The following is a 27275-nucleotide window of genomic DNA, read 5'->3' as shown; positions in this document are numbered from 1 at the left end:
GTACTTGCCCAGGGTCTGTGCCTTTTCCTAAGTAGCCTCGGACTGTCCGGTCCTTCTCGGACCTGTTTGTGCACTTGTGTTGAGAGGGTCTCGGTTCCCCTCTGTCGATGGGGATAAATGTCCCTGTCCTGTCTTCGCCGTGGTCTAAGGAGATTGAAGTAAGGTATGTGAAGCACTGGACTATGATCTCATGCTGTAGAAATGTTCTTCAGACCAGTCTCGCTGCTGGCCCTGCCCCTGGATGAGGCCGAGGCCTGTGTGCCAGCCTGATGCCAACTCTTGCCTCCGGCTGATCCTCTCAGCAGTTCATCGGCCAGACGGCAGTGTGGATGTGGGAGTCGTGGCACTGCTCCGCCTCCAGCCGGGGAAGCGGCACCGGGTGCCTGTCCCGATGCCGGGGAAGGATGAGGCCTGTCTCGGCTCGGAAGCCAGGGTGCCGTACGCAGGGAGCCTCTGCCGGTTTCTCGCCTCGGCATTCCAGCCGACCCTCTACTCTTACTGTTCCCGGGCAGGGCCCCTCCGGAGTGTCACTGGCCTCCTCTTCCGGGATCTGCAGCTGCCTGCCTTTGTCAGGGTTTATTAGTGGTTAACACCCCTCCTTGGAAGCAGAACGCTGCTTGTTGTCGGCTCTGGAGAAAGATGGGCACAAGGTGGGAACAGAGTACCTGTGCAGGGTTGAGGTCCTGGATCCCAGAGGAGTGAGCAGGTTCCCTCCCACAATGAGTTTGCATTTAACTCGTGGGTCTCCCAGAGACTCCTGACATTCGGACTTCCTCCTGACTTAGAACCTCTGCCCAGAGTAGGTGCACCCACATTTCATTAGCAGGACCATCCCTGGATTATCCCTCCTCCTTCTCTGGATGCCCCCTGCCCTGGCAGAGAGCAAGAACTCAGAAGCAGAGAAGGCCTCTCTGACTTATTAACCTCGGGTTCAGGGAGCTAAGCAAAGATAGAGATGTGCATTATTGACTGTGCTTCCTCCAAGAACTCTTGTCTGAGCTCAGCCTGGGCTGGTTTTTGTTTTGGTGGTATGGGGTGGCATCAGGGGGTAGGAGCTGTATCCCTATTCAGGACTGGAGAGGTCGTGGGGATAACGCTGTGTTAAATGCATCGATCTGAGTGGGTTTAATAGTATGTTCAAGCATTTAAAAACCTTGCTGATGAAGTCAGACGAGGCCAAGAGCCCATAAGAGCCGCTAGGTAACATGTGCCCTTGTGAGGAATCCTGTCTCCTGGCCCCAGAGGAGAAAGGACCAGGGTGTCTCCAGATCCCAGGGGGGCAACTTGAGACTTAGGTCTCAGCAAGAGGAAGAAGACATCAAACTCCTCATTTTTTCTTCTCCTGTCAGATCCTCTGCTCCTTTCCTTTCTTTTTTTTTTTCTTTTCTTTTCCTTTTCTTTCTTTTTTTTTTTTTTTAGTGTTTATTTTTGAGAGAGATAGAACATGGGGGGGGGGTGGGGAGAAGCAGAGAGAAGGGGACAGAAGAGCAGGGGGCGGGGGGCAGAGAGAGAAGGGGACAGAGGATCCGAAGCAGGCTCTGGGCCACAGAGAGCAGATAGCCCAACGCGGGGCTTGAACTCACAAACCATGAAATCATGACCTGAGGCGAAGTCAGATGCTTAACTGATTGAACCACCCAGGCACCCTTCTCTGCTCCTTTTCTTAGGCCAGAAGCTCTCTCATCTGGCTGACTCTCCTATCCCTGGCTTTCTTTCCTTTGTAAAAGCCAAACACCACTGCCCTTTAATCCTTCCGCTAATCTGTAGGCAGTGGTTTTGACTGCCCTCTCCCAGCTCACCCCTGACCTGGTTTTGTTTTCTCCCTTCCCTCAAACAGGCTGTTCAAGGTCAACTCCTGGGCCAGAGATTGGCTCTCTCCTCTGAGCTGTAGGGAGGGGATAATTCTAGAGAGTCACTGACAGAGGCTTAACCTAGAACGTCAATTATAAACAGGCGGCGTCAATTATAAACAGGCGGCGGGTAGAGGGCCCAGATTTGGGTATTCCAGTACCAGGAACGCCGTGGCCTCCCTAGGGCTCTGCAGACCACCTGTAATGGTAAGAGGACCACCTCTCAGCGGTCATAGGCACACTGTCCCGGGTGGGGCTGTGTACACACTGTGGTCATTGTTTCTCTTCCCTTTGGAACTTGCTACTTAGGAAAGAAGAGGGCAGAGGGATTCTGGGAACAGTCCTTAGAGACAAGAATCCAGGGGAAGGGTGGGCTGGATCATTGCTCATAGGCCTGTGGGGACAGCTCTGGAAAGGAATGGACAAAACCGAGGAGCCCAAAGTGGGCAAACCCTATTTGACAGTGGAAATGGGTTCTGCCTGAGAACTTGGGGATAGAGGAAGATGGGCCTAGGGGCTCTGAGCTCTGGGCCCGAGTGCCTTTGTGTGGTGGTGATATCTGGGGGAAAGGCCCTGTGGTTCCCTTGACTGGGGTCCCTTGTGGAAATGGTGAAGCGGCAAGTGGTCAGGAGAAGGGTCTGCTCTTAGTACAGCACCAGATCAGGGGCCCAGGGGTCTACACGTGCTGTGCCCCAGTTCCTTGGCCAGTTTCGGCCTTGACAAAATGCTCTGGGGCTGCAGAACAGGGAGGCCTGGCTCTCCTTCAGGAATCTGAAATGGAAGGGCCAAGATCAGTTCTCTTCAAGAGCTGAGTTTGTGATTACGTTCTAGACAGCAGTGAAGAGAAAGCATGTAACTACCCACATTTTGGGAGAACAGATTTCTGGCATTTGAGCAGGACCCACTGCTCAGATCCAAAGGGAGACAACTTTTGCTTAGAAGAAAACCTTTCCCTCGGTTCAGGAGGAGGAGAAACTCAGGCCTGAAATGGCTTCTGGTTATCTTCCACTGCAAACAGGCCAGATTCCTCCAGGTCCGGATAAGAATTCAAGAAGGGAGGGGTGCCTGGGTGGCTCAGACAGTTAAGCATTTGACTCTTGATTTCAGCTTAGGTCATGATCTCATGGTGAGATCAAGCCCATTTCCTGGTCTGTCAGCATGGAGCCTGCCTCGGATTCTCTCTCTTTCTCAAAATAAATAAACATTAAAAAAAAAATTCAAGAAGGGAGTAACAGGTTGAGTGTGTGTGTGTGTGTGTGTGTGTGTGTGTGTGTGTGTGTGGTTTGAGGAACAGGTGAGAAGGAGGACTTACTTTTCCCTTTGCTTTGTCCCAAACTTACCAGAGCAAAATTGGTAAGAAATGTGCCTTTTCTCCTCGTGTTCTGGACCAGGGATGGAGGGATGTGGCTTCTATGACTTTATTCTCTGTTGGGTGACTCAAAAGGAGTCCTGTCATCAGGAGGAAGTCTGAGGCAAGAAGACAGTCAGTGCTTAATTTATCTGAGTGGCTGGGTCTGGAATGATCTCATTTGTGCCCTTGATCTCCTCCTGACTAGTAGGAAATAGTCAGTTTCATGCAGGCAGGGACCTCTTCTCTCTTGTTCAGCTGTATCTCCAGTCCCTAACAGTAGCTGGCATATTGCAAAGGCTCAATCAATATTGAGTGAGTGAAGGAATGAACAATTTTTCTCTGCTTATCATTTCACTAAACCTCTCCAGTTTCATCTTTTGTTGGTTCCTCACCTGATCAGCATCTACTTGGTATCACCCGACCCTGACTCTAATCAGGCAAGACCATGCTTACAGGGAAAGTCTGATTGGCCCTGCCTGTCACCACTGGTCCATGTGGGCCAGGTGCCACCACCCACTGGGGCCTCTGGAATGGGTTCTTCCTCTGAACCCAGATCAAGCCCCTCCTCCATGACACTTAGCTGTCCTCAACCGTTTTACTCTTCCCCCATCTCCCTTTTATCTCCAAACAGTTCCTTTGCATATGCTGGCTGTTTAGTATCCCTTATATTTCTTTAAAAAAATTTTTTTTAATGTTTATTTATTTTTGAGAGAGAGAGAGAGAGAGAGAGCAGGGGAGGGGCAGAGAGAGACACCCGATGCAGGGCTCGAACTCATGAACTGTGAGATCATGACCTGGGCCGAAGTTGGACACTCAACCGAGCCACCCAGGCACCCCAATCCCTTATATTTCAAATGCGCTAGTCTTGTCTCCTCACCAGATGGAAAAGAATTTTTTGAAAGGCTTTAAGATATCTGTTTGTTTGTTTGTTTGTTTATTTATTTGAGAGACAGTGAGTGCACTCACTCACATGAGCATGAGTGGGGACGTGAGCGTGAGTGGGGACGGGGCAGAGGGAGAGGGAGAGGGAGAGAGAATCCCAAGGAGGCTCTATGCCCAGTGCAGACCCCAACGAGAGGCTAGATCTCACTACTGTGAGATCATGACTTGAGCTGAAATCAAGAGTCGGCCACTTAACCGACTGAGCCTCCCACGTGCCCCCAGAAAGTTCATTGAAGGCAGAGGCCATGTGTTAGCTTATCTTCTGTCTCTCAAGTATGTGTTATGGGCAGTGGGTGCTCAATAAACATTTGATGGCTCTAATTGTATGAAATCTAATCATAGCCCTTGGAGTATGTATTGAGGCTTAATAGTTTACAACACTGAAGGAGAATGGTCTGAGGTTTCATTTATGGCAGGTTGATTAATTGTCAATCCTCTGCGTTGCAATTGATGTTCCATTGATGGACTAACAGGTTCTGAGCCATTTTCTACTCATAACACTTCTGACAACAAATATATGGGTGGTTTTTTCTTCACACCAACTGGTTCTCCAGTTTTCTGTAGACACCAACTGGGAATCCTTCAACGCAATTCAGTTCTGACACTACCCAGAGTTAGCACGGACATCATGGGTGAATCGCTCAGTCGCACAAGACAGTATCCACCTGACGCTAATTGTAGGACTTTTGCGATTGCCTTTTTGGACCTCCAACAAACTAGCGATAAGTTGGAGATGACTGTGATCCCCATCTCAGGTTTGGTAATTAAAAAGGTTTTTTTTAATGTTTATTCATTTTTTTGAGGGAAGGAGAGAGAGACAGACAGACAGACACACACACACACACACACACACACTAGGGGAGGGGCAGAGAGAGAGGGAGACCCAGAATCCAAAGCAGGCTCCAGGCTCTGAGCTGTCAGCACAGAGCCCGACACTGGGCTCCAACTCACGACCCACGAGATCATGACCTGAGCCAAAGTTGGACATTTTAACCAACTGAGCTACCCAAGCACCCCATGGTTTGATAACTTTTTAGAACTGTTCATGGAACTGAGAGAAGTGCTTTCCTTCCAGTTTATTGTAAAGGATCCAGTTGGACAGCCAGATTAGGACGGATATAGGTGAAGTCTGGAAGAGTCCTGCGTGCAGGAGCTTCTGTCCGCATGGATTGGGGTGCACCATCCTCTTGGCGTGTGTGGATGTGTTCACCATCCTGGAAGCTCTCTGAACCTCCTTGTTTAGAGGTTTTTTTTTTTTTTTTTTTTTCCTCTCAAATGTTTATTCATTTTTGAGAGACAGAGATAGAGAGCAAGCAGGGGAGGAGCAGAGAGAGAGGGAGACAGAATCCCAAGCAAGCTCCACACCATCAGCACAGAACCCCATGTGGGGCTCGAAAGTTCCAGCTTTCTACTGATGGTTTGTTCCCAAAGCTATCTAGAGGCTCATCAGGAGCCCCTTCATTAGCATCAGCTCAGATGCCTTAGAAAGGGGGTTGTTATGAATAAGAAAAGTTGTTCTGGACTCCCCTACCACTCAGGAAATTCCAAGGGTTTTGGGTACTCTGTGCCTGGAGTCAGGGAGGAAAACCAAATCCTGTAGTTCCTCTATCAATATATCACATAAGTGCAGAGAGGTGGAGTGATCCTCAAGGTCATTCGACCAGATGGCGGCAAAGCTGGAATTTGAACCTGACTTTTCTGACTAAGACTTTGCCCTTTCCATGGAATCACAGCAGCATCTGGCCCCCACCTGCACCTTGTCTAGGCTTCTCTTGCCCTGCAGAGAGGGAGGTTCCTGCCAGACCTCACCGCCCCCCACCCAGGACCCCGGCTGCTTTTCCCTCTACCCTTCCAGCTCCTGGGACTGTTGACACAGTGTGTTGTGTGAAAGAACACGGTGGTGTTAGCAGCAGCAAGGAGTGCAAGAAGTGATGTGGGTCAGCAGATGGGGCTTTCCTTATCTATTAAATGAAGATGGGGCACCCGGGTGGCTCAGTCGGTTAAGCATCTGGCTCTGGATCTTGGCTTGGGTCATGATCTCACAGTTTGTGGGTTTGAGCCCCCATCGGGTTCTGTGCTGAGGGTGTAGAGCCTGCTTGGGATTCTTCCTCTCTCCCTCTCTCTGCCCCTCCCCCATTCCATCTGTCTGTCTCTCTCTCTCTCTCTCTCTCTCTCTGTCCCTCCCCCATTCGTTCTGTCTCTCTTTCTCTCTCAGAATAAATACAACTTTAAAAAAATAAACAAAATGAAGGTAATGCCTGCCCTTCCTACTAGGCAAGGTTGATGTTAGTAGCAAATGGCAGTGTCTTTTAAAGTATCTTGGGATGCCAGGGTGGCTCAGTTGGTTAAGCGACCGACTTTGGCTCAGGTCATAATCTCATGTTTTGTGAGTTCAAGCCCCACATCAGGCTCTCTGCTGTCAGCACGGAGCCTACTTTGGATTCTCTGTCTCCCTCCCTCTCTCTCTCAAATAAATAAACATTTAAAAAAACGAAACAAAACAAAAAATACTTACTGGACTCTTAACTTAAAAATAAATAAATAAATAGTACCTTATAAACTGCAGAGAGCCAGAAGTATATTGTTGTTAAATATAGTATACAAGTTACAGGTCAATAAAACTGCCAAACGCAACAATACCCACCTTATAAGTGTTGGGGGATGACCTAGTGCAGGGCCTGGCACTTTACAGACACTTACAGCCATTATTGTTTTTACAACTATTGTAACACATGACCTCTTCCCTCAGATGGAGGGTGGCAACACTGAGGAGACGGCTTGGAGTAGGTAGCTTTCGGGTTGGGACTGAGAAGATGGGAAAGGCAGTCTGCCGCCTGGGTCTTTCCTAATTCACTTACTACCTCAGGTCCCAAAAGCCTGGTTCCCACAAAGCCTGAAGTTCTCGCCTGGGATGCTGCCCTCAACACTGGGGAGAAACTGTTGTATTCAGACGAACATGCCAGCAGAGCAGGAAAGGGAGTCTTGACAAGTTAGAACCTGCCCAGTAGGGTAGGGGTTGGAGCTCCTGGCAGGCACCCTGTTATCCCCTCCCCTGCCATCACCTCCCCTGCCTTCCCCTCCTCCCTGGGTGTGCAGGGCAGGGTAAAGGCCACTGTGAGCATGGGAGCCTCTGGTTATTTCTGAGGAACTCCAGAACACCCTAGGGAAAGTTTCTCTTCCACTCAGTTGGGTGCTCAGTCCACTGATGGGGAGCTTGACCGTGATGAGGCACAGTTAACCTGTGAGGGAAAGTGTGGTAGAGGGGGTGGCCCAGATGTGACACTGAGCCAGCTAGAGAGAGGAGGCAGCCCTTCACACGGTGATGGAATGCCGAGGTGTGGCCAGGGCAAGTGTGATGGTTGAGGAAGGGTAGTTGGGGGTCAAGAGGCAAGAAGGGGAGAGGATGGTGTCCACAGGGGGCTCCTGGGAATTAAGGCCAGGAGTGAGGCACCATTTGGGATGATGGGCGGACTGGACTATGGGTGCCTTTGGGCTTTGAAACCATGACCAAGCTATTTGTCTTGAGTTTCTGTTTCTTTACTTACAAAGCTGGGGCTGTAACCCTCCAGATAAGGTTTTGGGTGATTAAATGAGATGGTGTGCAGCACGTAGCCCGTGCGAACGTTATCAGTGCTTCTGACATCCTGCCACATGGCTGTGGTCATTAGGATAAAACCAACAATATTGCTCTGTATGTTAACTAACTTCATTTAAGTAAAAAGGTAAAACCAACAATAGTGGATGCCTAGGACTCTATCTTGGAAAAGCCTCTAGTCCAGTTTTTGTGCTTAAATTCCAAAGCAGAGAGTGAAAGGTCAGATCAGGGGGCTGCAAAGATATGTTTTCCTGGATCAAGAATAGGGAGAATAAGCAGCAGCAGCCATGGTCAAGGTCATATCCTATGTGAGTTGCTTTTTACTTCCTTCCTTCTGGACACTGAAGCACTTTGCCATTGAGTTTCCTCACTGTCTCCTTGGCTCATGGACTGGGCACTTATGTGATCAGTTTACCCAGAAAACCAAGTTGTCTGAGCCAGGTTCTACCCCTTCCTCCCAGAGGGATGCTTGGGGCGTGGTATCTAGCAGAATAGCAGTAAAGCCTGGCCAGGAATGGTTGAGGTCACACACTGATTCTGAGAAACTGAATTAATCAGGCAAGGCAAATCAGGCACCAAACCAGGGGAATTGAGGCACCCAGAACAGACAGCAGTGGGAAGCCATCACTTCCACAAGGCTTGACAGGGTCGGGAGAGGAAATAGTGCTTCCTCTAGACTTCAGGGAGGGTTGGCAGCATGGAGGCAGGAATGCCCAGCAGGGACTGTCATAGTGGCAGGATGCACCCAGTCAGGACTGTGGCACCCAAGCCCATAGAAAAGATATACCCATGCTGCCTCTCCTCCTGTGCTTCCCATTGGCTGAACCTGTGGGAAGCCACCCTGCAAAGGGAGCCCTTTCACACGTCACAGCTTCCCTAGGTGCAGGGCAGAGGGATGTGGGTAGGTGAGTGGAGAGTAACCAACCAGGAAGCCTCTCCTAAAGGCTAAATCTGTGTGGAAACATCCACTTAACAGACGTGACAAGCACAGGAATGAGGGCTCTGGCTTCCTGTGGGTCAGAGGAGCTGCTGCTTCTGGGAAGGGGCTATCTCCAAATCAAAATTAGTCACCAGTTTAAATTTGGTCATCAAAGGCAATTAGGAGAGAGAATGAAATGAAAGGCATCCAGATTGGAAAAAAAGAAGTATCTTTATTTGCGGCTGACACGATCTTGTATAGGAAAACCCAAGTAATCCACTCAGAATCTATTAAAATGAATAAAGGAGTTTAGCAGGGTTGCAGGACATAAGATCAATATATAAAAATCAATTGTATTTCTATACAGTAGCAATGAACAAATTGAAAATGAAAACAATTCCATATATAATAGCATCAAGAAGAATACAACTCTTAGGAATAAATTTAACAAAAAACGTGAAGTGTAAAACTTACGAGAGCCTAAAGCATTGTTGAAATAAATTTAAGGAAACCTAAATAAATGGACACACCATGTTCATGGATCAGAAGTGTTAATATTATTAAGATGGCAGTACTCCCCAAATTGTTCTAAAGATTCAGTGCAAAGTCTTTCACCATCCCAGCTGCCTTTCTTTGCAGAAATTGACACAATGGTCCTAAAATCCACATGGGAATGCAAGGGAAGCGGATATCCAAAAGAATCTTGAAAAAGAACACAAGTGGAGGACTCACACTTTGATTTCAAAACTTTGTACAAAGCTACTGTAATCAAGAGAGTGTGGTGCTGGCCTAAAGACACACATGTAGGTCAGTGGAATAGAATTGAGAGCCCAGAAGTAAATTGTCACACTTAGAGTCAGTTCACTTTTGACAGGGGTGCCAAGACAATTTAATGGGGGAAAGAATAGCCTTTTCAACAAATGGTACAGGAACAACTGGATATCCACATGCAAAAGAACGAAGAACGAAATTGGACCCCTACCTCACACCACAGACAGAAATCAAAAAGGATCAAAGACTTGGATGCAAAAGCTAAAACTATAAAACTTTGAGAAGGAAACAATCATAAATCTTTGTGATGTTGAGGTAGGTAGTGGTTTCTAATCTACAACAGCAAAAGCACAAACAATAAAAAAAAAATTGACTGGACTTCCTCAATATTAAAAACTTCTGTGCAGCAAAGGACACTGTCACAAAAGCAAAAAGGTGACCCAAAGAATGGGAGAAAATTTTTGTAAATCTCATGTCTCAGAGGGAACTTGCATCTAGACCTTGTATCTAGAATATATAAAGAATTCTTACAACTCAATTGCAAAAAGACAGATAATCCAACTTAAGAATGGACAAGGGATCTGAGTAGACTTTTCTCCAAAGAAGATAGACAGATGGCCCGTGAAAATATGCTCAGCATCATTAGCCATCAGGGAAATGTAAACCAAAACAATGAGATACTACTTCATACCCACTGGAATGGCTAACCAAAAAGACAGATAATAAGGCCTGGTGAGGATGTGGAGGAATTGGTAGACTATGAAATGGAGCAGCTGCTGTGGAAAAGTCTGGCAGTTAAACATAGAGTTACCATGTGAGCCAGCTAATACATGCCTGCCCAAGAGAGATGAAAACACACGTGCACCCAAACACTTGCTCCCAGATGTTCATAGCAGCTTTGTTCATAATAGCCAAAAGGTAGAAACAACGCAGATGTCCATCAACTAATGAGTGGATAAATAAAATGTGTCCTATCTATGCAACGGGACGTTACGTGGCAATTCAAAGAAATGACGTACTGACTCCTGCTGCAACATGATGGCCCCTGAACCCCTTAGGCTGGGTGAAAGAAGCCAGTGACAAAGGACCTTATTATTCCTTTTATATGAGATGTCCAGAGTAGGCAAATCCATAGAGAGAGTCAGGTTAGTGATGGCCGAGAGGCTGGGGGAGCTGGGAGTCGGTAGGGGTGGGGTGGGGGTTGAACATGTTCTATAACTGATTGTGGTGATGGATGTGCAACTCCGTGTACTAAAAGCCATTGAATTGTACTACAGTGTGTGAACCATATGGTATGTGATTATTTATCTCCGTAAACTGTTGAATGCCACCCCCTCTCCCCCACCCACGACCTAGTCCCCTGTAGGCTAAGTCTGTGACTTAGGAAGCTCTTACCTGTTTTGTAACGGCCGGCGCTGGGCAGAGATGCCACCTGCATCGGCCACTGAGCTCTTGGCCTCTTTTTCTGGGTCTCAGAGCATGGAAGGACCCCCTAGAAAATTTTAATTCCAACCCAGTTGCATGTTGGTTCAGGTGAACAGTTCTGGAACCCTGAACCAGGCACCAAACAAACTGGGTACTCTCGTGAAAAACAGGGGCTGCGGATTTGGATGGGCTCGGTGATACTGAGCTGGCTATTCCTGTGGGTCTTTCCAAGGTGGATTTTTCTTATCGGTGAAGCGAGGGTCGACCCCCTGGGATTGTCGTGTGAATTAGGCGAACGAGAAGGGGCCTGGTATCCAAACAGCAGAAAATGAACCTCCCTCTGCCACGCTGCTGGAGCAAGTGCAGAGACAAGTGACACCTGACCACAGAGAGCTTGAGGTCCAGCCTTAACCAGCACTAGCTAACTAGCGCCCGGTGAGAAGCAGCAGGAAGGGGACACCAGACATCCTCCTGGCTCAGCGGTGTGGGTGCGGAACCAAGAAGGGGCCGCGAGAGTAGGAGGATCCCCTCGTCACATGTTGCATTTACTTCGTATTGTGAATAATCAGTTACATGATGTGAAGTCACAAGGGTAAATGGTGAAAGATAAACCTTTTCCTCATCTCTCTTCCCTAGAGGCACCTGCTGGGGGGAATTCTAGGGTATTCTACCCGCAGCCGAGCAAATGTGTGTCTCTGTAGGAGAACTGCTGTCAGTGGGGCAGGTTTGACATAGTTCCCTGCTGGTGCTTGGGGACAGACGGCTCACGCTAGGGTGTCACTCATGCCGCCTCTGTGCCTTGCAGTCACATTCAGCTAGGTTTGCCGTGGGGCCCACCAGTAGGAATGCTGGCTCCACTTCCCCTTCAGGTCCCCTGGAGGACGGGGTGCCCCCACGGAGGGGTCCTGCCAGGTCCTTGCCTTACCCAGCGCCCCTCTCTCCCCACGTGCGTGCTCCCCGGGGTCTCCTGCCGCCTCTCGCTGCAGCTCCTGCCACCCTCGTGGGCCTGTCCGTGGCCTTGCTTGGGTGGAGCTCCTCCAAGGTAGCTTTCTGAGAAAAGAAGTGTCGAGCGCCAGGGAGAGTCAGGCGTGGCAGCCCCTGCCTTCATTTTACCTTCATGAGTAATTGGTAGTTGAGCTGGATAAGGAGTTGGAAAAGGAAGTCATTTTTCCTTTGCAATTTTGAAGGATTGCTTTGTACTGTTCTGGCCTCCTGAGTTGCTGTTGAGAAATCCAAAACCTTGCTGATGTCTGATTCTCTGTGTCCTTTTTCCTTCTCCCCCTTTTCTGAAAGCTCCCAGGACCCGAAGTTTCACGACCTGCCTGGTGTGTGTCTGGGTTCATCCATCCTGTTGGCTCATGGCGTGTCCTTCTGTGTGGAGATGTTCTCTTGGACATCCAGGAGTTTCTTGAAATCTTTCATTTTTCCTCTGTTCTCTTGTTCTGACACTCCTGTCACTTGGCCCCTGGAGCACTTGGTCTGTCCCTTTTCACTCTTGGGCCTGTTTTCCATTTCTTTGTCTTTCTGCTTCCGTTTCTAGGAAGTCTCCTCTACCTTGGCTTCTTTCTGTTGATTCGTTTGTTCGTTTCTCCGGTCATATTTTTAATTTCCAAGAACTCTTTTTGCTGCCTGAATGGTTCTTTAACAATATGTGTGTAGTTGTCTGTTGATTTGCTGGTGTAATCTTTGATTTCTCTGAGGATATTATGGGTGTCTGCGTTTTTTCTTTCCTTTTTTTTTCCTTGCTCAGGCTGTTTCCTCCCAGTTGCTTTTTTCTGCTACTTTCCTTTGGTCTCTCCATTTGAAGGCCTCTGTCCTCAGCCGCCCGGTGACCTTTGGTGGCCTGCTCATGATTGTTAGCAGGGGCTAAAAGCTGCCTGAGAGCCCCGTTTCTGACCTGCATGGTGGCTGATGCATGTGCCATTTGTTGGGGAACCTCAGCGTCAATATCCTGAGGTTTTCCCTCTTGAGCTGGGTCAGGTCTCCGAGGAGAGGAAGGGCCGGCTGCTGTGTTATAGGAGCAGAGTGGGGTGAGGGGACAGGACGCATGGGCTTACTTAACCTTCCTCCACCATTTTTGACAAGGTGCCCAGGCCCTCGGCTATGCCTCCTATCCTCCAATGTAGACCCTGGGCTTTACCGTCTCCAGAGAGTAAACCGTCTTCAGGAGAGGGCAGGAGGGGGGTGGTCCCTAGCTGTATGAAAAGCCGTTCAGCCCTAGGCACTGGGGACCTGGAGCCACGGTTCCCTGGCCTCTGGTGGATTCTGTAGGAGGAAACCAGTGGGTATGCACCCTTCCCACTCCCAGATAGAGGCCTTCTCATCAGATGGTGTGAGCTGCCTTCTGGCTTCCACAGCGATGTTGCCGTGGTCTCCTCTCCTGGTCTCTCTGTCCTAGGGTCTTTAGAGCCTTAAGAACAACAAAAACGTCTTCACTCAAGTTTTGGTGGGATTTCAGGAGGAAGGAAAATTAGACACATAACCCAGCCACGAGCAGGCTTTGCACAGGTCAGCCCAAGGAGAAGGGTGTTCAGGTGGGGGCGTCTCAGGGAAGACGTGCTCCAAGGGAGAGGGGGGGTGCTTGGATTCTTTGGGAACAAAGAGGAGGCAGTTGGGCTGGAGTTAAAAGATTCAGGAGGCGGAGGACTGACTGATGGGCAATCTGGCTGGAAAAGGCAGGCTGCACTGATGATCAGAGAGGGTCTGCAGGAAGGAACGCTTACCTGTGGGTGGGGGGGGAGAGTGGGGGTGTGTTAAGAGGAGGGTGAAATAATGCGTGTATTTAGGGAGACGATCGCTCGTATATAGCACGGCACGGAGCAGTAGGTAAAGCTAACCAAGGTTAGTGGTTGGTCACGGTTAGTAGGCTTTTGCAGTAGTTGAAGTAACATGAGGGGGACGATCTAGGGTGTGTTAGTAGAAGTGAAAGGAAGGAGGACATGGGGCTTTAAGAGAATTGACAGGCCTCCTTGACCGGATGGTGGGTGAAGGAGAGGGAAGAGCTGAAGATGGTCCCCCCACTGAAGCCCGAGTTCCTGGGAAAGACAGGAAGAGGTGTTTGGTTTGGGCTTTGGGGGTGTGTGTCATTTGGGGGAGCAGGAAGGGGGGGGGGTAAGTTGTGTTCTAGAATAGATGTTTGATGTGTACATCCAGTAGCTTTTATTTTAAGTCCTCACACTTCAACCTGCACGTGCCTATGTTGGTTAAGAAGAGAGGGAGGGGAAGAAAAGGCCTCAAGGATACGAACGAAGGAATCGGTCAAAACAAAAGAATAATTTTCATGTTGTTAAATGAGATTATCGAAAGAATTTTTATTTTGATATTCTCACAGGTTAATAGGTGTTGCAGAGTGGCTTCTGAACTTCACTTTTTTTTTTTAATTTAAAAATTTTTTTTAAGTTTATTTTGAGAGAGCGAGTGAGCACGGGAGGGGCAGAGAGAGACAGAGAGAGAGAGAGAGGGAGAGAGAGAGAATCCCAAACAGGCTCTGCACCATCAGTGCAGAGCCCAGTGCGGAGCTAAATCTCACAAACCGTGAGATAATGACCTGAGCTGGAACCGAGAGTCGGATGCTTAACTGACTGAACCCCCGAGGCACCCCCGGCTTCTGAATTTCCTTAAGACGTGGAGAGAGTGCCAGATTCATTTCTTCCTTAGCTCACCCTCATGTTTTAACTGAATCAAGCCCTTGGACATCAGGCTTTTACAAATGAAAGAGGCCTCTTTATTTGAGTTCTGTAGCCAAAAGGGAAAATGGAGAAGGAGCGTCATTCTCTCAGCCACCCCCCGCCTGTCTCTGCATCAAGGTGGCGTACTTGGGCCATCTCGGTGCTCTTTCAGCGATGGCTCCGGGAGGGGAGAAGAGGGCCCTGATCGTCAAGGTGGCCGATTTCTGTGGTATACAGCTGCCCCCTGTGACTGACCGCAGCCTCCCAGTGCTATGCCACTGAGCACAGAGTTGGACAGAAGCAGAGGCGAGGAGCCAGCGGGCACGAGCAGGAGCGAGCCACACCTCCTGCGTGTGGCTCGTGGTGGGTTCTCGACGACGTGATGTGGCTGGGCAGGCGGACCCCGTTTCTCACGTCGTCTTGTTATAAGGAGGCTGTTGGCGTCGAGGCATGCTTCAGAGTGTCATCTCCATGAACAGCCTGCTTCGTGGACCAGCCCCGGCCCCGACTGGGCCTCGGCTGTCCTCTGGCTCTCCCTTCACGACCCCTCCCTCGCCACCTCCGTCCATCAGAAGCAGGTCCAGCCTCGCAGCCCAGCTTGTAGTACTGGAAGCTGACAGTTATAATAATAAAGACTGCTTATATACCAGGCACTGCTCTGAGACTTCGCCAGCATTAACTCATTTGATCTTTGTAACAACCCTGTGTGCCATTGCCATCGCTATGATAAGAAACTGATGGCCAGAGGTTAAGCAACTTGCCCAGAGTCAGTGAGTTTGGTGGAGCCCTGATCTGAACTCAGGCAGTTGGACCCCTGGCATCTTAACCAGTGTCATCCCTGCCCTCTGATGTGATGCCAGCATCTGAGAACTCTCTTGACATGTTTCTTTCCTCCTAAGACCCAGTCGGGCCCTCAGCACTGCTGGCTCGGTGGGGTGAAATACAAATAAAATACAGGATGCCCAGTTAGATCCAAATTTCAGGGAAACCGCAAACAATTTTGTAGTATGCCCCAAATATTGCATGAAATACACTTATACTTTGAAAAAAATGCTATTTATCTGAAAATCAGATTTTAACTGAACAGCCACCCTCAGCTGGTTTTATGTTGGTTGAGAACTGAGTCGGGGGTGTGGGAGGGGATTGAAGTTCTCGGTCTTGCTGTTCGCTGGTTCTTTGGCCAGGTCGTGCTGAGGGCTCCATGTCTCTGATCTCTGGTACATTGTAACGTAAAGCATACTTATTATCGAAACTCCAAACATGTTTAACTTTTGCTGTTTTTCCTCTAAAGAAAGAATATTAACACAGCATTTTGTAGGCACATGACAAAATACAGGTATAAAACTGTATGCTTCCCCATTTTCTGAGGACAGATGGTCATAACAGAAGTTCAAGAAGTGTCGTACAGTCAGGCTAACATTTTGCTCTTCCAAAAGTCACGTGACCCAAACCAACTCATTCAGAAAACTGCCTGAGTTCTTTTAAAACTCTCTCAGAGGGAAATGCCACTGCTTTGTCTGGTCTGTATCTTTGGCCGCTCTGACTGGCCAGGCGTTTTTCTTAAAGTTGAGTATCACTCATCTGTGGTGCAGCTTGGACTCATTACTCTGGTTCTTGGAGCAGCTGCTGCTCACAGGGAGTTTGGGTGTGAACAGGGAGTCCTGCCGTCTGCAGAGTTGTCTTCCTGGGCTGCTACTCTTCCGGTTGTGCCTCCTGGAATGTGGTGTCCGGGCTTCTCAGCCTGGAGAGCCACAGGGCAAGAGCTAGTGGTCATTTCAGGCCTTGGCCGGGTCAGTGCATCAGGTTAGTGGGTGATACTGGGTCTCGACCACCTGCATATTGTAGCTGCCTGTGGCATGTTTCCACGGGGACTGTCCCAGCAAACGTAGGTGCTTCAGTCTCAGAGGAGGGAGGTGTTCCGTATCCACTTCAAGGCCAGTCTTTCACCTGTGCCACGGAACCCTTCCCTGAGCTTGCTCGTTTCTTACCGCCCACCCCACGTCCTCACTCTCTCCTCTTCCTAGAGCTTGCTAACTACTCTGTCCTGCAGGAAGGTAACTGCCACGTCTATAATAGAGAGTGGATTCGTATCTAATATATGTAAAGACTTATTGCAACTCAGAGGAAGACAAGCAGTCCAGCAGAAAAAGGGGCAAATGATATGAACAGGCAATCCATAAAAGAAAAAGCCTAAAAATATGTCAGCAATCTTGAGAAGATATCCAGCTTGCCTAATAATCAGGGAAATGGTTTTCTGCCCGTGAGGTTGACAAAAATACAAGTCTGACAGTAGAAGACTTGGTAGAGATGTGGGGAAATAGAAATTCTGTTGTGCTTCTGGCAGCTGCATGAATTATTGGGACAACTGCTATGGAGAGCTGTTTGGCAGTATCGATGTTTAGAAAGTGCCTGCAATCTGAGGCAGGAGTTCCAATTCTAGGTGTGGGCCCTGGAGAAATTCCTGCGTGTTTTATATATGGATTCAGGGTTATTCATCTGTAACATTTTAATGGACATTATTATGGCTTTTTTCAAACATACATCAAAATGGAGCAAATAGTACAGTGAATTTCGGGTACCAGCCCCTCAGTTTCAATAGTGATCCATTTGTCAATCTATACGTCACAGTTTTAATAGCTAAAATCTGGAGACCACCCCTGTGTCCCTCATTTGGGGATAAGCTGTGGTACATATACTATTATACAGCTGTTAAAATTAATCATTTAGATCTACTTGTACCAGTGTGGAAAGATTCCAAATACGTTGGGTGAAAAAGGTGAGTTAAAAAATGACAGTGTATCATTTATGGAAAAATTAAAACACAAGTGTATGATCTGGGCACACATGTATCTAATCAGTGTAAAATCCACAAAGGGGAGCACCCCCCCCCCCCGCCCCAGCACCTGACTGGTAGCCCCTAGGGATCAGGGGAGGAGGAAAGGGGTGGGGGGCTAGATTGGAAGAACCTCAAAAGAAATTGCAGCTGTTCGTAGAGTGTGCTTTTCCTCTTACTAAATTTAACCGTAATTTTATCAAAAGAACACATGTGGACACTTGGGAAAGTCAAATTGTGTCATGAGGCCTCTAAAACCCCCCTAAGTCCCCTGTCCGACCCACCCTCCCGGATTGTCTTTCCAGAGACAAACCCTCTGCTCCTAGCTGCTTACACCCTGTTTGCACAGAGCATTTGACTCCGTGTGCTGGGCTGGGCTTCTGCTGTGGAAGATCCAGCTGGCTTTTACCACCCACCCGGCCCCCCCATGTGTACCCATTTTCCCTGTCTCCATTCCCAGCATGGTTAGGCGACCATTTTTGTTAAAGTACATTTTTAGCTTTTACAGTATTAAAATCAAGTAAATATTCACATTGGTGAACCCAAATGTATACATGGTAACATTTTCTTGTGTGACTTCTCCATTTCCTGGAGTTACTATTTACCTTCTTTTTCATCCCTAAATTGTAAATTGCCATCTCCTCTCCATTCTTTCAGGGGCTAGAGGCAATGCAGCCTGGTTTTTTTGGTTACTTAACCCTCCCCTTTCCTGCCCTCTCTTGGAACTCCCCTCCCTCTGCTGATGTCCCAGGCGGTGGCTCTCTGGGCTCTGTCACCATCTTCCAGAGAACTCTCCTCCCCTCCTTCTATGCCGGCTCCCGGGTTCCTCATCTTGGTTTATTTACTTCCTTGTCTTGTTAGTGCCCCTCTCCCAGGAGCTTCCCCGGCACCAGGGCTCCTGGGCAGTGAACTTGCCTTGGCCAGGCGTGCCTTAAAAGGTCTTTATTTTGCCCTCACACTTGATTGGTAGTTTAATTGGGGAGCGTTCTAGGTTGGAGGATATCTTCCCTCAAAAGTAGCCTCAGGCTCAGTGTCACTGCTGAAGACCTTCTCCTCCTTTTCCAAAGTGTAGTAGCCTGAGGGATGGCCCCCAAAGATCTCCAGGTCCTCATCCCTAGAACCTGTAGGTGGCACCTTATAAGGAAAAGGGGTCTTTGCAGAGGCGATGAAGTGAAGGACCTTGACGTGAGGTGATCCCGGATTATGCAGGGACCCTGAATGCCATCACACGTGTCCTCAGGAGAGAGAGGCATGAGGTTACACTTGGCAGGGAAGACCAAGTGACCACAGAGGCCGAGACTGGAGGGATGTGGCCACAACAGAGGCAGCTGGCAGGGGCTGCGAGCTGGGGGCTGTGGGGTAGGACACCACCCCCCACGGCCAGGCCTCTGGGGGGGCACGGTCCTGCCAGCGCCTCGATTTGGGCCCGTGAAACTGATGCTGAACTTTTCTGGCCTCCCAAACAAAAAGGGAATACATCTTTGTTGCTTTAAGCCACCAAGGCTGCAGTGATTTGTGACGGTCTGGCCAGCAAACTCATGCGGGAAGCTGGTGGAGCCTTTCCGGTGCCTTTGCCAGCTGTGACTTGTGGTGTCGCTCTGGCACCTCAGAGTGCCCTTGCCACCGCCACCGAAATGCACGTCCCTGGCCCCGGGACTGCCATGTGCCGGTCTTCCTGTTATGCTTTCTGGGCGATGTCCTCGACTGTCTTCTCCTTCTTCTATTTATTATGGTTAAAAATGTCTGCAACTCTATTTTTAATTTCCTAGAGCTCTTCCTCGTTGCCTTTAAAATAGCTGCCGCCTCTCAATGCGATAGCTTCTCTTACTTCTCAGAGATTAATTATAGTTTTTTTTCCTAACTATCTGCTCTCCATATTACCAGAGTTCCCTGTTTTTTATTCCCCATTTGTCTTGGTGAATTTGGGGCGATCCCCTCAAATAGCTGGGGATCTTGGCTGTCCATTCATGCTGAAGACTGAGTTGGATGTGGGTTGGAAAACCTGAGCACAGCGGGGCTCGAGGGCCACCGGCCTTGGAGGGGAGACTGAGGCAGCCGCTTCCCCGGTGCCCACTAAGTGCTGGTTGCTGCAGCCCCGCCCTGGGCTGCCGGTTTCCTAGAGAGGGGTCCTCGCTGCCTGCTGCCTCATCAGCCTGGAAGCCACTTTGTGGAAGGGGAGGGGTTTGCAGCATCCCTGTGCTGCCTGGCCTCCCTTCCCCAGTTCCCTGGGCTCTGTCTGCCTCCCTGCCCCCAGGTGAAGCCTCTGCAGGGCCTGGTGGCCAGAGCATCTGGCTTGCCTGGGTCTCACTTCCTGGGGCTCCACACCCGTGTCCTAGGGGCGCAGGGAACCATCATGGGCGGGGGGGGGGGGGGGGGGGAGGTTGGGAAAACTCAGGACTTGACCATAGGGGACTCGGGACCGCATGGCCCTCACAGGGGCCACGAGTGTTGCTCTTCCTCACCGGTCTTTACCTACAGCCGCTTCTGTTCTTTAACTTGGCATCACCACCGTTCATCCCGCTTTTAAAACAGGAGCCAAGAGTCCTCCTTACCTGCAGCTGCCACCCCTCATCTGAAAGGTGCTGGCCGTCCGATGGCGCCACGTTTCTTAGTTCGGTTCTCACGATCTCTTGCCTACATTAGAACATCTTCCTCATTGTTTGCTACCTTCTAGCCTTGCCTCCTCAGATCCAGCTTCCTCACAACGACCCGAGTGGTCCCTGTACATTGCAAGTCTCTTTCCCTTGCCTGGTTTCTTTGGTGGCACCTCCTGACCTTGGAGATATAGTCCACGCCCCTTGCCGTGCACGCAAGCCCCTGACCTGGCGTCAGAGTCCACGTGTCTGCCCTTGGTCTCCCCTGAGCACCTTCACCCTGGCCTCTGGCCTCGGTGGACATCCACTAGGCTGGCTGCTCCTTTGCCTTGGCTCCAGCTGCCCCACACCTGAACCACCTCCCCCTCCTCCTCATCCTTGAAGACTTGGCCCGGTGTCCCTCCGGAGGTCTTCCTGCTCACTGGTCGTGCTGGCACTGCTCACTGCTCGTGTTTGCTGCCTCCCACTCGGCCCTCCCTGGTGGGGGCGCTGATCACGATCCCGAACAGCTCCAAGCTCTCAGGGCCCTGCTGCGGCCTCTGTTAGGATGAGCAGGTGAGAGAAGGGGACATCTTTAACAACCGGTGCTCCCCGCTCCTTGGTTTTAGGGTCTCTGTAGGTTCTGGTCATTAGTGGGGAACCTGGGTCTGTTAGTTTCCGAGGGCTGTCATAGCAAAGTCCCCAAACATATAACAAAGATTTATTATTTCACGGCTTTGGAGGCCAGAAGTCCAAAATCAATGTCGGCAGGGCCTTGTTTTCTCTGAAAGCTGTAGGGGAGGATCTTTCCTTTATCTTCCAGCTTCTGGTACTTTCCAGCAATCCTTATAGATGCATCTTTCTGGACACATGGCCGTCTTCTCCCTGTGTGTCTTCACATGATCTTCCTCCTGTGTCTTTCTCTGTGTCCAAATTTCCCCTTTTTATGAGGACACCAAGCATATTGCCTTTAGGGCTCACCCTGGGGACCTCATTTTGACTAATTACCTCTGTAAAGACCCTGTTTCCAACTAAGGTCACATTCTGAGGTGCTGTGGGTTGGGACTTGCATAGATCTCCTTGGAGGACTCAGTTCAGTCCATACAGTGGCATCTACTTCCTGCCATCTTGGGATTAGGGTGAACTGGGTAAGCACATGGGGGAGGAGGTCCTGCGTGACTCTCCAGCCGGAGTGCTGTGCTGTGAAGGAGTCAGGGACCTTCCTGGACTGCCTGCATGCCTGCTCTGTTCTGGTGTCCCATCTCCCTGAAAAGCCACTATCCAGCCACTGTCCAGAATGGAGGCTTTAGTGCCGGTCACCTTGCGCGGTCCTCCTGGTTCCCACCTTTTTCTGACCTTGCCCTTTTAACTAAACATCCTTGTCAACACTTTGGGCTCTAATCTGTGGTAAGGGGCACTTGTATGTCCCGCTGACTTGTGTGTGCTGATCCTAGGGGGGACCAGGCCGTATTAATCTTTGTCTCAGCATTCCAAAATGTTTCTGGAAACTCTTGTGACCTATTCATTCGTTCGTTTGTTCATTCATTCCCGAGACATTTAATCTCGGTGTCCGGCACAGTATGGAGTGCTAGGGAAACAGTGAAGGACAAAATAGACTGAGGATCCTGTCCCCAAGGTCCTTAGAATGTCTTGTGGGATGGGTGAACGAATCATTACAACATTAACTGCTCCTTTCTGAGGACAGATGTGACCTCACCCACATCCTCCACAGACAGGACAGTAGGGTGTGGCAAGAACAATGACAGATCTTTCCCAGGGTGGGTATTGAGCTCGCCAAGGAGGTTGGGTGTCCAGGAATGCCTTTCTGAGTGAGTCTAAAGGATGTGGAGAAATCAGGGCAAGTGGCCTTCTGACGTTCTGGTACCTGGGCAAGCAGGTCGGCTGTAGCTCTCCTTTTGCACCAGGGGGCAGTGTTCAACCTGCAAGTGTCCCTGCCCTTGACCGAGGCTGGGACAGGGCAGCCACTGTATCGCCAGTTTGCCCCCTCCTCATCCCTGTCCTTCCCTGCTGCTGCCCTGCAGGCCCAGACCCCTTGCTCACCTCTTTTCTCTGAGCCTCCCTCCCCCTGCCCACAAATCCCAGCAGCCCACACAGTGCCATTTGTCCCAGTGTGGCTGTTTCACCTTCTCCCCTCTGCCTGCTGCCTTAAATCAGGGGCTGTGGGGGTTTTGTGGAGCCTTGTCGGCTGGTTCTGAACCACAGTGGCCTCTCAGGGTAGGAGCCGGCTGTGTGGCCCCAGGCCACGTGCTGTTTTTACTCCTGTCTCTGTCTTTGGTATTCTCGCTTTCCTTTTTTCTTCATCTGTCACCTTCACTGTCTTCCTGTCCTCCCTTCCGCTCCCCCTACCCAGATGTCTCAGCCTTAGTCAAGCCTCTCTCGGGAGCTTCAATACCAGCTGCTGCTGCCTGCAAAGTCCAACGGAGTCCTTTCCTTTCATCTGTCTCTGTTGGCCGCCAGCCCTGGGGCCCCGTTGGACACGTTGAGGACAGTGCAGAGCTGCTTGGAGAGAAAACTCCCCAAGAGCAGCCCCACCCATCAGAGGCTCGCTTCTGCTACGGCTGGAGTCCACTGCCAAGAACTCCGTCCTGGTTTTGACCTGCTTTTTCTGGCACTGCTGAGGCCAACTGGGGGCCGGGGAAGGAGCACGATAATGGTACTGGTGCTGGGAGGGTCGGGAGAGTAGATGGATAGGAATCTTGTTAGTTACTTTGGAGATTCCTGAGGCCTATTTCTGGGCCGCTGTCCTTTCTCCTCACTCCCTCTGGCTGCCCTCCTACACACCTCTGACCTGGATTTGCTAAGGGGCTTGGGAACTGGGGGTGGGCAGTCCAGACTGTGGGCTTCTAAGACTGCCATCAACCAGGTACTCCCAAAGCAGGGCCATGGCTTTCCCTTCCGAATGTGCCTCCCTTTCCAACTGCCCACAGCTGTCCTCTGAGGCTGCAGGAGGTGCTGTGTAAAGAACAGGGATATTTAGGGTGGACGCAGTACAGATCCTTGAAGGAACGTTCCGGGGCCTGACACTTGGGCCGCAGCAGGCTCCTCTGGCTGGGAGCGCACACACCCTGAGCACAGTGGTCATATTGTCTGGACCAAAATTTGGATGATGATAGCTCGACACCAGAATTTTGTGCTGCTCAGGGTTGCAAGAGGCAGCTTGGGAGATGTAGTTTTGGTCGGAAGTCGTGGGACTTCAGATGTCTAGGGACATTTTGATGATTTATTGGAGTAAGTGAAGCTGTCCTAGCTTATCGGGGACACATGATTGCTGGCGCTGTTAGCCTGCCCTGGGGGGGGGGGGGGGGGGAGAAGTGCAGAGCCACTGGCTGCCCTGCAGGAAGTTCAGGCCAGTGACACAGTTTTTATCAGGAGTCGGTGTTTTGGTTTTTAGTTTCCAAGTGCCTGTCACACTGTGCCTCTGATAAAGGCCACAGCTTACTTCGCTGGTTGGTCATGACACCATGTGCCCTGAGAGATCAGCGCTCCTGCTCTGGAGGGCAGCCTGCTGGGTGACCTGGGCTGTTACTTAATCCCACCTGCCTGCTTCCTCATCTGTACAAGGGAGCGATAAGGAGCCTATTACGTGAGTTAGCACTTGCGGAGCATCCCACGCGGAGCCCAGCACCTGGTAAAGGCTAGAGGCTCTGCCGGGTTTGCTGGTCACCGTGTGTCCCCACCTGCCTGCACCGGCCTGGCACGTAGGTGGAGCGTGGTGAGTGCTGGGTGTCGTAGAAGCCAAGTGGGCAGGTCATCGAGATTGGGCAGAAGGTCTCCAGACCTTCCCCCTACCTCCTTCCACAGGTTCTTTAGGCACCTTCCTGACTTGGTTGTTACCACTACCTTCTGGAAGGGGAACGCTGAGCGTATTGATCAGTGTTGGAGGAGAAATTGAAGCTCGGGGAGAAGTAGAAACCGTGGAGTCCTGCTGAGAGGCAGCGGGGAGAAAGCAGGTGTCCAGCCACCCCTTGCTTCGCAGCGCCTCACGCTTGCCTGCAAGGCGTTGTTTACACGTCCCAAGTGAGAGTCAAAGCCGTCTTATTCCCCATCTCTAATGCACAACCCGAGGCCAAGGAAAGAGATCTGTCAGCTGGCATTTGCAAAAAATAGCAAACAGCCCTCTCTGGGACTGTCAGCTCTCTGGAGAGGAAACCGGGATGAGATCTTCGGGTGATGGTTGCTTTTCTCCTACCCACCGTTTCTGTCCCCATCGCTGAGGTCAGAGAAGACTTTTGCCCTGAGCATCACCAGCCCGGAGCAAGGCCCGCTGTGCTCTGGCAGCATCTGAGGGGCCTGTCCTCCTGAGGACACCCGCCCAGCGAGGCTGTCCTGTCCGGGCGAGCGCCTCCCTTGCTGAAGGGTTCCAGTTGTGTCAGGGAGGGTCTGCTGATGCGACACCCCGAGGGCTTTCCAAGATGCTGAGTTTGGTTAACAAGGCCTTTGGAATCGGAGATTCTCAAACTGTCTATGACCTTGAGGATTTCTTGGTTATCACCCACCAACCAAAAACCTGTGGTGGGAGCCTGGCTCCAGCCCCACCCCACTCACCCGTGACCAGCACTTCTGCACCTTTGCCTGTTCTCTGCCAGGTGTGAGGATGACAAGGAGGCCACCTGGAACAGTGCCTGAGGGAAGGCCTGCGCTCTGGAGGCTGTTTGGGGGAGAGTGCCACTGTGAGGAGCTGGCGCTCAGGTCACACTCTGCGATGCCAGGGTTTATCTCTGGGCAAGGGGCCCCGTGTCATGCCAGAGGCAGCCCCTGTGGGAGGGCTGCGGGAAGGGAGTTTGGTGCTCCGTGGCCTTCCCACTGCCCTCCGCTCCCGCCCCAGGGGCTCTGCTTCTACTGGTGGGTCTCGCCGGGCGCCTCCAGCAGCACAGCTTCCGGCCTCCACTTCCCCCACCCCCAAACACTGCACAGGGGCCTCTCCTCCCTCCAGGGGTGGGAGATGGGGTGAGATTCAGGGAGGAGTGGGAGTCTGCCCACTCAGCCCCTCCCTTTGGCCCATCCCAGAACCCTCAAACTCAACATACCCAGAGAGGACTCATCACACACATGACCCACGAATGTCCCGCTTCCCAGAAGAGAGGGCTCTGCCAGGCAGCCGACCTCTGCCCTGCAGTTTCCCCCAGCTATAGTTGATTCTGGAAAGGCCTCAGGAAGCACCTGGCAGCTGACCCTGCACTCCCCTACCCCCAGGGGTCAAGTCTGGGAGGAGAGTGGAATTTGACTAGGGGAAAGGCTGGGTGCTGAGTTAGCCGAGTTCTAAGAAGGGTGGAGATGTTCTGGGAATGAGGTAACTTTTTTTTTTTAAATTTTTTTAAGTTTATTTATTTTGAGAGAGAGAGAGCACGCGCACAAATGAGGGAGGGGCAGAGAGAGAGGATCTCAAACAGGCCCCTGGCTGCCAGCACAGAGCCCGATGTGGGGCTTGAACTCACGAAACCGCGAGATCATGACCTGAGCTGAAACCAAGAGTCGGATGCTTAACCAACTAAGCCACCCAGGCGCCCCATGGAGTGACATTTTTTCATTCATCCCCGTGTCCTCCTGTCCCAAGCCTAGCATTGGGGGTGGTGGGGGGTGTCGGGGTCACATGTGACTCAGCTCTGAATGGAGCTGCACAGCTGTGTCTAGGCTCTGAGGGGAGCATGACTGGTGCCTTCTGTCCGGACTGGCCTCTCCGGACCCTGCCCCGGCTGCTCGCCGATGTTTCTGTGCCTTTAACCTCCAGTGGCAGCAGGTCCTAATCACTCACGGCTGTCCGCTGTCCCCCTGCTGGCTCGTGTCCTGCCTCAGATCATCTGCCTTGCAATCTTTCCTGGCCCCAGGGGGTCAAGGGAGCGAGCTTGAGGCTGTGAATCACCTACTGCCTGCATGACCCAACCTCCCTGCCTCCCTTTGCCTTGGGCCCCACAGCCACCGTGGGCGTCCCTTGCCCTGCTTTCAGTCTTGGCCACCACCTAGGCTTCCAGCACCCTGGTTGGTGCCTGAGCACTGTGTATGCCAGGGCCAGTGACCTCAGGCGGAGCAGCCACTGGCCCGTGGCCTCCCTGGGCAGAAGCAGCTGTGGGCCCCTGGCTGGTGCAGAGTGAGTGCTGTGGGGAGGGCCCACTGCGACCCCCTGAGTGCGGGTCTAACTGCGCATGGGCCAGGTGCCCTGGGGCGGTGGGCCTGGTGCTGTGGAGGGGGCTCAGGAGCGTGGGTTGTGTGGGGCTGCATGGAGACGGTTCCTTCTTGTCCCCGTGCTCTCGTGGGAAGAAAGGATGGTGGGAAGATGGTGATCGTGGCCCAGCATTTACCGCCGGACTCAGCGATCCCCAGGACGACCTGTCGAGGTTGGGAGTGGGGGTGCCCGGTTTCAGAGATGATGAAATGAGGCCTTGATTGTCCAGATCTCACGGCTTGTGGGGACCCTACGGGGGGGGGGCAGTCCCAGGCCTGTGGACTCCAGGCTTGAACACTGGGCCGCCAGCAGCTAGACGGGGCTGCTCTCTACTCCTCTTTCTCCCTTGCTCTGGCTTTGGCAAGAAGGCCCTGACCTTTCCTCTCTGTGAGCTTCTGCCTGGCTCTCTCCTGCACCCCAGGGCCTGATCTGCTTGGACATGGCTTCAGGGGCATCTGGAGGCTCCCACCTAGATCCCGGCTCTGCATATGTAACGTAGAACTGCCAGGGAAGGCCTGGCTGCAGCATCTGTGAGGATCCAACATGAGAATGTGTGTGCAATGGCCACCGAGGCCTGGGGGTTTTTCGGGCTCCCTGTGTCGTCACTGTGAGCTGGGAGGCGCTGGCACCCACTGTCCACCTAGCCTCCAGGGATCCCTTTCTGTCTCTGGAAAAGGGAGAGGGCAGTGTGAGGGGGCATTTAACACGAGGCAGTGGGTAAGTTCCTACATGGTAGGAGCAAACCCACCCAGGTGGGAGAAAAGGTTGGGCCTCCCTGGAAACTTCTGGAGGTTTGTGACTGTTGGGGCCAGTGTCACCTGCTGTGAGGCTGCTCACCTGTAGACAGGTGAGGAAGACCCATAGCCGGTTCTTCCGGGCAATAGGTGCGGAAGGTGAGGTGGCCCCACTGTGCTGTGGGGAGAGGGCCCAGCCTCGTTCACTGGCAGCTTGTCTCACAGGACATAGCGGAGTTCTCTGTCTCCCTTGGGGAGACGGTTCAGGTGCTCTGCTTAGCTTTTTTTCTGCAAAGATCTTCTCTCTCTCTCTCCTGTATGTCTTCATTGCGCCTCTAATTGTAAATAATACATCTCTGGTGGAGAAAGTATAGACTGGAGAAACACAAGGAAGGAAAAAACCCAACACTGAGCCAATTCTAGAACATAGGAG

At 51.2% G+C, this 27275-nt stretch overlaps 1 protein-coding gene and 1 pseudogene across 5 annotated transcripts in view; both read left to right on the top strand.

The window, feature by feature from the left end:
* LOC122201366 overlaps window positions 1-583 on the top strand; it is a 59185-nt pseudogene extending 58602 nt beyond the window's left edge.
* PC (pyruvate carboxylase) overlaps window positions 1-27275 on the top strand; it is a 100601-nt gene that overhangs the window by 48223 nt on the left and 25103 nt on the right. The window contains exon 1 of one of the 5 annotated variants that reach the window (XM_042904843.1): window positions 1956-2057. The exons of the other annotated variants lie outside the window; for them this stretch is intronic. Coding sequence (XP_042760777.1) covers window positions 2055-2057 — 3 coding nt within the window. The 5' untranslated portion in view covers window positions 1956-2054. Of the gene's footprint in view, window positions 1-1955; window positions 2058-27275 lie in introns of those variants that run through there. 5 annotated transcript variants of the gene reach the window in all.

The sequence above is a fragment of the Panthera leo genome, chromosome D1 (genome assembly GCF_018350215.1).
Source record: "Panthera leo isolate Ple1 chromosome D1, P.leo_Ple1_pat1.1, whole genome shotgun sequence".
NCBI lineage: Eukaryota > Metazoa > Chordata > Mammalia > Carnivora > Felidae > Panthera > Panthera leo.
Note: the sequence above shows the minus strand (reverse complement) of the source record. Positions and strands in the feature narration are given on the sequence as shown.